The sequence below is a fragment of the Dermacentor andersoni genome, chromosome 2 (assembly GCF_023375885.2).
Source record: "Dermacentor andersoni chromosome 2, qqDerAnde1_hic_scaffold, whole genome shotgun sequence".
NCBI classification, from domain to species: domain Eukaryota; kingdom Metazoa; phylum Arthropoda; class Arachnida; order Ixodida; family Ixodidae; genus Dermacentor; species Dermacentor andersoni.
In genome coordinates this window covers 182,884,203-182,895,508 of record NC_092815.1, presented here as the reverse complement: position 1 = coordinate 182,895,508, position 11,306 = coordinate 182,884,203, and the positions used below count along the sequence as shown (strand labels likewise).

The 11,306-nt window shown below is 45.4% G+C and overlaps 1 protein-coding gene across 1 annotated transcript; it reads left to right on the top strand.

The window, feature by feature from the left end:
• Positions 1–963: 963 nt before the first annotated feature.
• On the top strand, positions 964–4,056 carry LOC140215860 (lactosylceramide 4-alpha-galactosyltransferase-like). Its single transcript, XM_072286193.1, has 2 exons — positions 964–977; positions 2,974–4,056. The coding sequence occupies exons 1-2, from the start codon at positions 964–966 to the stop codon at positions 3,830–3,832; spliced, it is 873 nt and encodes a 290-aa protein (XP_072142294.1). The 3' UTR covers positions 3,833–4,056.
• Positions 4,057–11,306: the final 7,250 nt, after the last annotated feature.

Sequence of the window (11,306 nt, the reverse complement as noted above, 5' to 3'; positions counted from 1 at the left end):
GCCATCGTCGCCATCACGTCGTCGTCAGACGGTCGCAAACGTTCATCCCTTTTCAAACCGTCGTCGCCATCCCTTCGTGGTCGTGCCATCATCGTCCTTCTAGCTTTGTCATCTGGATGTTTTCTTACCGTCGTCGTGACGTCATCATGCTTATGCACTCGTCGTCCTCCCATTAACCTCATGTCGTCGTCACGAGGTCGGCGTCGTTATACCATCGTCGTTTAAGAATCGTCATGCCTTTGTCGTTTCATCGCCCTAATTTCTTTCAGAGCATTTCATCATCATCACTGCGGCAGCGTCATAAGTCTTTGTCATGCCGTCTTGCTCGTGGGCGACGTTGGCAAGTGAGTGCCATAGTAAAGATAATACCGGAGCATAATACCGGATTATGAAGTACAGGGAGCATACTATAATATTCTTAATATTATTTCCCTCCGCTACGCTTGCAAACAGTACTAGCCGAATATGAGATTGGGCTAGCTGTATTATAGCACGGTATGGCGCAACGCTGGAGGCCTACCGGTTTCTTTCCATTGCAATGGCTAATGTTTTTCTTAATACCGGTTGCTTTTAATGTTGGCGAGGTGTTTCACTTGGTGCTGTTTGCCAATAATATCAACACTTATATTTCAGGTATACAGAAACAGCTACCAAGGTCCCTGTTCTTCAACGAGAAGTGGTACAACAAGATACTAATTTCTGGCAAGTGAAGATTTTATGTACACACTTGAAGTCATGCCTGGTCTGAGGATACTTAAACCGCATCATATCTTATATTAGTTCTTGAACCAGTGGGAAGAACAGTTAGTAGATTGTACTGTAATATTGTCAACTCAACGTGTGATGTCATCTTCGTTTGCTCATCTGTAGATTCCACCACGCGTAAATTTTTATAATGTGATCATGAAAATGTCCGCGCGCGTCGCGGCGTGTTGGTCGTCATAGCTCGAGCACGGTGAGATAATGTGTGAGAAGCGGTGAGAAGCGATGGAGGTAGTATGACACACACACACACACACACACACACACACACACACACACACACACACACACACACACACACACACACACACACACACACACACACACACACACACACACACACACACACACACACACACACACACACACACGTGCACGCAAACGCATATATGTATACACATAAATTGGTATATATTGTCGTGTTGCAGTGACTGTCAGGAACACCGTAGCAAAACTGTGAATAACGAGACTAACTCTTTATAGGGACTTGTGCCCCTAAATGCAAGTGACATAAAAATAACAACGATAACGCGAACACTGTGGGGTTCGTCGAAGATCTGATCTGCAAGTCAAGCGCGTCGGCTTTTATAATTGCCTTGAAAAGGCACCGCCATAATCACTTGCGTGCGCGTGCCTTCAAGAAAGAACTAAACAATTTGGGTCGCACACACTATCTGACTACACGAGGTTCGGCGAGAACATACACAACAGGTAGCATAAAAGATAACATTCGAGTAATTTAGAAATCACGCCGGCGCGCATTGCGTATAGCCATAACGTTAGGTTGTTAGCGGGTCAAATGCAGTCCCCGGAAAAAGGATACAAAATTACACGTGTCAGTGCCTCTTGATAAAAGGCATCGTTCAGATGCTACAAACACGAGATCCGAAACCATGCAAGATGCATCCTCTTGTGGTAGACATGTGCCTGTGGTTGTATCCTCATCCATCATTGTCACACGCGCCAAGAATAACTTGTACAAGATCGAGCTGGCCCACACAAACCGAATACTTGTACCCTACTGGCACAGGTCGCCTGGAAGCGCCACTTCCTCAAAGTTAACTCGCAGTAGAGTCTTCGTATGAAAAAGCTTTCTTCTCTTGTCTTCTTCCACTGCGAAACATATAAAGCCACTCCGTCTCACAGCGTTCCTCACACAAAACACCTGGCTTTCTCTACTGATAGCAAAAATCTGGCATCTTATGCAGAATGTTACAATCCTAACTCTCAGTCGCTACGCCACTAGAGTTTTGTGCAAGCGAAATGATAACACTTGAATTCTAATTCTTCTTTGATACTCGGAAGGTGTCAACAATGAGCGAAACAATAGTGCCACGAATATTGTTTAATGTACACCTAGATCAGGTGAACAGTGTGTACGGGTGCGATCTAGTAATCGCTAGCGGGATTATCTGCTCTGTCCTATGATATTCTTGTACAACCTCGGCTACTAGTATTTCTGTCGCGTTCCTGTGTCATATTTTATCGCAACTGCCAATTGCTTCGCCACACGCTACTCGGAGCTGCCGGAGAGAATGGATTCCTTTGCTAAGAATAAATAATTTTCCGCAGCAGTATAACGTTGTAGAGCCCGCTCAGCACGTATACGACATCGCTCTACGAACTCTCTGCAGAGGATTCGGTATAGTGGCATCTTTTTTTTCTAACTCATCATTTCACACCGCCGCGATTTTCGACCAGCCGCCACAATCTAAGCAAGGCGAAGCGAACCAATCACAGACGTCGACACCATTTTCCTCCAAAGTTTATCTGCTCTCACAGCGCCAGCTCAGCCCCACCGAAACCGTCTCCACTTTTACGTACTCCTCACTTTTTGTGAGATAATTAGATAAGAAGAAGCAGTCAAAGTAGGTAATGATATTCGCGTTGAAAGCACACTAAACTGACCTCCTATTAACGAGAAGAGTGCTTGACTAATCTGTTCAAACAACGCTGTGGGCCCTCGGCTACTAGTGCATGGCGCCAGAGGTTGCGTAAATTTGACGTTAGAACATTGGACCAAAATTAAAATGAAATAGTTTCCACATATATAGCCCCAGCATTAGCAACATTTTACGAAAAGTTCAAATCCATGGGTTTACAAAGTACAAGGGGTCCTCATTAAAATCATGTGAGAATCTGACTACTATAATGCGAGAAGCACCGAAGTGCTTTTCATAATAGTTAACATGAGGATATCAATCTGTCAAGGGAGCCTTTACCTTTCTTGATTCTTATTGCAGAGTCTCTGAAGAACAACCAAGACCACATATGGTTCCTCGAAACATCCTATAGACGGAGACTCCACGCCAGGGAAGCCTGCAGCATTGAGTCGGCTTGCCGACACAATGCCGACTACACGGTGCATCTACTTTCTACAGGAAACATCAGCTCATCTTACTGTCCTTACCATCGCCTACTTTCAAAACTGCCGAATTTTCGCTCGGCGGGGCTCAATGCGAGCAAAGAACTCGCGGGGACTCCGTTAGCCAAACTACATGCCAAAGACGGAGCACTAAATCGGAGTCCTCATAAAGTGGCACATCTGAGTGACTTTCTGCGCTATGTCGTGCTTTGGAAGCGCGGTGGTGTATATTTGGACACGGACGTGATCGTAATGAAGTCGCTGAAAGGAATAAGAAATAGTGTCGTCTACCAGTACGAAAATGGGAGTCTGGCTAATGGTATACTTTTCTTCGATAAGAAGCACCCCGTGCTCAGAGCGCTTATCGATGAATGCGCGCGCGAATACAATCCCGGTGTTTGGACCTCATGCGGGCCCCTTTTGATGTCGCGGCTGCCTACAGACGCTGTATTTTCTCGGCGCGTAAATTTCCTGCACCCCTCCACCTTCTTCGGCGTTGGATATCCATCCTGGCGGACATTGTTCGATCCTTCAAAAGTACCCGCGGTGTTCAGGGCAATAAACGGCAGCCACGGCGTTCACATTTGGAACAAGGATAGCGAAAAGAAACAGGTGGTAGCCGGATCTGGTTGTGCCATAGACATTCTCGCCCGTGATCACTGTCCGCAAGTCTACAAGTTAGCCTCGTCAAAGAAATATATTTGAATAAATTTTATCAAGAAATTCTAGCCTACCTTGTGTAGGCGAAGGAATGCCATAGTAATTATTTCTTTTGATACATCCTGCCATGACGAATACCTTCACTTGGTTCTAGCAAACAATGTTCCCCATGACCCCTTGTGTGATGCTGGCAACGATTGAGCAGAATATGTGCACATTAAAGCCTGCATTGCAATCGTCCACTAATAAAAATCGCTTGTTTTCTTTTCTGGAATGTGCTTTCGTGCTGTTACTTGTCGTAGATACGATGCCAAAAGCGGATGATAATAAGGATGTTCATATGCTCCGCAATACACAACATAAATGCGCCTACATTATTCATTTTCTATGAAAGAAGTGGTTTCGCGAAAAGAGGTTTATGAAATAAGCTCCTTAGTGAAGCATTGCATTGAATTCCTTTATCAATTTTTACCCACACACAATACTGATATTCAACAGCAAATTCTAGCTGAACTAAAGGCCATCAGAGAGGAAAATAAACGCCTTCATGTGGAGTACAACAAACTTCGCAGGCACATACCGAATTATACGCCAGTCGTACTGCCACTCAGCAGTCTACACCAATAAGCCCACCCTCAATGCCATCATCGTCGGAATGTTCTGAACACATGATTCTCGCGGTATCTTCAAAACCGAGTGAAATCGCACAAGTCGAGAAGAAAGTCGATGTACTGCGAAAGCAGCTGCTAGCATTGCAACAAGGAATCCAGCAACTGGCAAGTGTAATCGAAGAAACAGGGCTCGCAAAAGATCAGCGATGTAAGAAAGTGAGAACACTGGCACAACAGGAATAAGTAGAGCAGGCACACCCTGCCGATCCACCCGTAAGCCACGATGAACGGCAAAACCGACCATAGGGACAAAAATCCACTCCTAATCTGACAATGGAATTGACAAACGCAAGGAAGGATCAGTGAGACACATAAGTAAAGCCAAAATGACACCAAGCGTAATCGCACTCACACCCAACTCAAACAGGCTCAACACACATAACACCACGCCTGAAAGCCGCATGGCCACAGTTCGAGCTTAAACGCTTACAACCAAACAACTCACTTTAGACAGAAGTGATGTCGATGACAACCTAATTGAGATGCTACTGCTCCAACGAGGCTGAAAGAGGCTTCTCATACTGTACATCTACAGCCAACCCAAGCAGAAACACACCATGTTCGACTACTTGATCACCAAAGCGATTGCCATAGCCAGAAAGCAATAGCCTGCTGATAGCAGGCGGCTTCAATGCGGCTCACAAGGCGTGGGGCTACACGACGGCCACAATAAAAGGCACTGCGCTTCAGTACATGATACAGCAGCACCGTCTTACCATCCTCACAGACCCCGCATACCCCACGTCTTGGAAACAGTGACTCCCGAGTTACATGGCCTGACCTCACTCTCACTAAAGCGATACAAGCCACCTGGCACAACATGGAGAAAACTCTGGGCAGTGACCACTGCTTACTTGCCACCACATTGAACGTTACGCATGAATTTCAGCCAATAAAAAAACACTCACAGATTGGACAGCTTTTCGCAGAGTGAGTGGATGACTCCTCAACGGGTATTATGGATTTCCAAAAGTGGGTTGGGAGCTCCAGCAAGACGTAGACAGACATTCAAGCAGATCATACTCACCACAGAGATACCGGCCATATCCCCACACCTTCTTCACCTGTGGGAAGCACGTGGAGGTCTTGTTGGGAGATGGAAGCGCCAAAAACACAATCGCGAACTGAAACTACGTAAAGCGAAACTCACGGCAACAGCAGAATTTTAAGCTGGGGAGCTCACCCGTCACAACTGGCGACAACTATGCAACAAGTTGCAGGGCAACCGTAGGACGGCTAAAACATGGTCGCTGCTACGCCATGTTTATTACCCCCTCCCTTCCCCCAAAGCAAAGCAGGTAGCCAGCAAACAATCCAACGTATCATCCACAACCATTTATGTTCTGACGACGCATCTTGGAGGAGTTTTGGCTGCGGTACATAGGCCATTTCGTACCCGCACAGGGACAACCTCCACCGCACAGCGAGAGCGAGAACTACGACCTCGACGAGCCAATCAATTTCTCTGAGGTGCAACAAGCAAGCGATGCACTGACACGAAATATCACCCCAGGCAAGGACAAAATAAACAACAAGCTCCTGTGCAATCTGGATGACGGCACCATTAAATCTCTTGCTGACCTCTTCAATCATCATTGGTAAGCGGGTACGCTACCAGCAAATTGGAACCACGAGGACATCGTACTCATTCCTAAGCCAGGAAAACCCTCCAGCTTAGAAAATATGAGACCAATATCCTACTTCATGCCTAGGCAATATGTCATTCTGAACCGACTTCTACCTTATCTATCATCCAGTGAACTCTTTCCCGGAACGTTTGAATTCCTGCCCTACCTTTCTAACCACGACATCCTTCTTTAGCTGAAGGAACAAGTCTTTGAACGCATCTCGCCACACAACACCGGAGCAATTCTAGCAATCGACCTCAAAGGTGCTTTCGACAATGTGGCTCACCATGCCATCCTTACAAATCTGTCTCACGAACTGTGGTCGTAGTACCTAAAATTACATACGCGCCTTTCTAAGCAAAGACACGGCCACAGTAGGCATTGGCTCACTCAGAACCCCGGCGTTACCTATCCGCAACAAAGGAACCCCATAAGATGCGGTTCTATCACCCACCCATTCCAACATTGCTGTGAGGAAATTTGCTGACAAACTCAACGCAATACCAGGAATCAAGCATGCAATTTACACCGATGATATCACTATGTGAACCACCACTGGTTCCGAAGGAGAGAAATAAGACTCTCTCCAACAAACGACCGACGTCGTCCAGCAATATGCAAGAACAAGTGGTCTCCGATGCTCCCCCGAGATGTCGTAACTGTAAGTTGTTCGACAGAAATCACGAAGAAAGCTCAATCAAATACCCCACATCACTCACCCCCGACGGCAAAGAAATTCCCACAGTAAACCACGTCCATAACCTCGTGCTCCACACAACAGTACGGCGGAGGCGAATACACCATCCAAGGTCACAAGCAGACCACCTTCGAAATCATGCGAATGGTCAGCTGCATCAACACCAAAAAATACGGACTGAAAGAACACGACATAACACAACTCGTCCAGGCCCCGAGAATCAGCCGCATTGCCTACGCCTACCCCTACCTACCCGTCACTCCGAGAGAGAAATATCAATTAGACGTGCTTCTTCCGAAAGCTTAAAAGCAAGCGGTCGGCCTACCGCCGCGAAGAGACACACTCAAGCTCGAAACCCTAGGAGTCCATAACATAAGAGAAATCAGAGACTCCCACCTTACAAGCAAACGAGAACGCCTAGCCCTCACAACAACAGGAATAACAGCCCTAGCGCGCCTAGGCTACTCCACACACGGCAAAGGCCACGAACAAGCAAAATATCTGCCCACCAGCATCCGGGAGCACATCAAGGTAGCCCCTATCCCCAGAAGCATGTACCCGGAACATCATGCCGGTCGTCGCCAAGCTCACGTAATGACTCTCCAGACAAAATATGGCAGTCCCTCCACCACACTATACACATATGGCGCGCAGTACCCCCAAAAAGAAGCCATGACGGCCAGCGTTGTCGATCATAACCTTCGAGAGGTGGTCTCGATGACGGTCCGCATTGCCAGCACCCTCGAAGCGGTGGAGACAGCCATTGCCTTGGCCATCACCTCTCGTCTAACCAACGAGCACGTCACAATTATTACTGGCTCCCAGGCAGCTTGCCATAGCTACGCGAGAGGCAGAATATTTTTCATCGCCCACCGACTCCTCAAACAAGCCTCCCAATTCCCGGACGTTTAAGCAGCATGGACTCCAGGACGCGAGCCCCTTCGTGGAAATCAGCGTGCGCACGCTGTAGCCCGAGCTCATGCCTCCCGGGCGCCGCAAGAGAGGGATGCGGCCACATCTATAGATTCCGTACCTTTACAGTACAACACCATGCTACACCACAGGTTGAATAGACGACAATACCCACCTTTACACACGACCCTATGACGCGAAGACGCCATAGCATGGCGACAATTACAAACCAACACATACCCCCATTCAAGCAGACCGACACGCAATGCACCCTACACTATACTCATACAAATGTCCCCTTTGTAATGACTACGCCTCCCTATACCACACCACATGGGCGTGCCCTAAGGTAAAGGCAGCCTCACAAATACCCCACACCCGAGCAATGGGAGGTGGTGCTGACTAGCTTGAACCCTCGTATACAGCAGTAACTGGTGCGGTGGTCTTGGAGATAGCAAGAGCCGAATGAGCCCTGAACAGAGGGCGCCTCCCCGCACAAACAGAGAGACAACTGCTTGTCCTTTTTTTTCTCAATAAATGTATTTCCTCCTCCCCCTTCTGTAGCTCACCCTAGCAGCATCCTTGCAACTTTCTTGTGCGTTTCAGCACCATCCTGGTGGCACTTCCAGCTTTCTCCAGAATCTTTTGAAGTATTCCGGTACTGTTCTGATGTAATCTTGAACATGAATAGGATATAAGTGTATCTGTTAGCAACACACAACAATATTTTCAAACACTGATGTTTATTTTGCAACATTTTCATGCATGCCTTTAAAAGCCACAAGCAAGCAGCGTTGGTAATGCATTTGTTGGAAGCTCGCTTTAATGGAGGCAAGTAATACACGTTTTGACAAGTTGAGAACGAAAAGTCGACTGGTAGCATGTTTGCCGAGTGGCTTTGGTGGCGTTCCTGTTGGGCAGCCACCTCATTTCAGGAAAGAGCAGGGGCCAATGACCCTCACGTGGAGGTTGGGCAGGGTAACTGAATTTCACAGAAGCGGGGGACAACGCACAGTGATATGGACGGACGCTACACATTCTTCATGTCCCCATGGTCAAATTAGGATGCCTTGCTGTGAGCCTAAGGGAGGAAAAAATGCAGCAACAGTTAGAACAGTCTGATGCATCGTGTCAGCCGGTGTATGTGAGGAGACAGTATGTAGCAGCCATGAAAAAAAAAGAACTTCAAATGACCTGCAATGAAAGTACAGATTTCAACTGACTGCCTTACCACATATGCTTAGAATGGCATTCACACATGCGGGGCCGAAAGCCTATTTTTGGGCAAGGTCTTTGTGGCCGTTGGAACACCGCCCAAAAAGCGAATGATGCGGTACTGCTGCACAGAATATGCACGCGTTACATGTAGGAATCATGCAATTGTGGGAAGTAGCCATAAATCAGTTGCAGCAAGTATATTCGAAGTTCTTAAGAACGCTTCATTCAGACATGCCTAACTGCCAATAAAAGCGATGACATTACTTATACAGTATACAACTTTACAAACATGAAAGGTCCTTCAAACAGTCCTTGTTACTACAATTTTCGTGTATTTAGCAACAATAAACTGATCAGTACAAAGCGCAGCTGCCTGGAATGCTCAGCTATTGAATATCAATAATAAAGGTGTGTTAAAAAGAGTATTGTACATTGTTTTCGGCAGATAATAGACAATAGGTGCCCATCATGTTGCTTGTGTTCTTAGTCGTTGCTAAATTTGCGCTCAAAAGTGGGCCTTAATCATGAATCTGAAGGTGGTTTCGCTGCACAAATCCAGTAAAACCCATTCTTCCATCAACTACAGGCCTTGCCGTTGCTAGCAAGCACAACGGCATGAGGCCAATGAGAGTATGCAGTTTCGTATCGTTAGCAGCACGACGAAAAAGAATACTTGGCACCTCAACATTATCAGCAGCTTGGGCGCATGGCAAACATGCTTTCTTTTTATTTTTTTCTCTAGGCAGAAATTCTGCTTGAGAATTTTATTGACACATATATGTGCCCACGCATATATGTTAATTCTGTTGTAAACCTTTTTTAATGTATATGCCGCGTGTCTTTGCAACATCTCATTGTGCACAAAATCAAATCTATAAGAACCCGGCAGAAGCTAAACAAATCAGAGAGCAATTCAAGTGACAAACCATGCTAAACCAACGCGACAACTATCCCAATAACAAACTATCCAAAAATTTTAACGCAACAGCATTAAGAGGAAATTTCAGCTCGGGCCCAACTACGACGCGACCTATTAAATGCATGTAAAATGCAAACACGTTTTCTTGAGATAACCCCTGGACCGATTTTAATAAAATTTGTTGCATTTGAGAGAGAAAGTTAAATTCTAGTGATTGTTGCAAGCGCAACTTCGATTTAGCGCTTGAAGCTTGTTAAAACGATTTGAAAAATCCGAAAATCTGAAAAACATAGAAGCGCGAAGTTGACAAATTATTATCTCTGAATCAAGAATAGATATCGCGGTTCCGTAAACGAAATCAACTAGACCACTGAAAGCGAACAAATGTGATATGTCGATTTATATCTTACATGAATTCGTTACGTTCTGTACAATGGTTCTGCGAAAGCTGTTTTTCCATATTACAAAAATTTTTTATATTCGCGTGTAACATCAATTTTGTCGGCTTTAGATTTACTATTAGGTGCAATTCATGTAATTGTGACATTACTTTTTATTGCTGAGTTACAGAATCCTAAACTTGATAGTTTCGTTTTCTGAATATTTTCGATTTTTTTCCACTTTTTACTAAAATGTTGCCGACCTAGTCTAAATGAAAACTTCGGAACCAAGTCACTAGGTTTTAAGTTTTTCTTTTAAATGCAATAAACCTTGTCACATTTGGTGCAGTGGTTGCCAAGGAAAACGAATCCTCCTTTTACATGTTTTTAGATAGGAGTACCCGAGCTAAAGCTTCCTCTAAGCAGAAAATCCGGCATAGGCGTCCGTCGCCCAACGTCGGACGTCGCTTCGGCAAAGAGCATTTCAAGCCAAATTCAAAACTGTGCACAGCCAACCACTCTTCTACCACCGAAATTGCTCACGTCTTGACTTTTATTCTTTATAAAGCTATTCCTCGGAATTTTGACATCGGCAGCTAACAAACAAATGTAATGAGAAAAAAGAACACCGAGAGCGCAAATCCTTTATGTTAGCTCTTCTCAGAGCAATATTTTAAAAGTGTGAAGCAATAGCAGGAGACTGACGGTAGTTCTGTTGACCTGTTGAGTAATTGCCACAGCCCTGAAAAGAACATTGTGGCCCAGTTGAGATGGCATTGAGATTTCAGAAGTCGCCATTGAAATATGATTGACGTTTCGTTAGGCTAGTGGATCTTTATTCATATATTGAAATTACTTTGCTGTTCACACTTGCATGCCCCGGTGCCTGCTCATTACTTTCCCAAACACAAACAAAAGCAAAGGAGAGACTGATCAATTTGAAGTACCTTTATTTACTCTAAAGATGCGTGCACATGAAACATTATTACAGTACCTAAGGCACCACTACATCGAACCTGGAGACATAGGCTAGTACCTACAGCACTCTAGCAGTGTAAATACATCTGAAAATACCTATACATATGAATTCAATC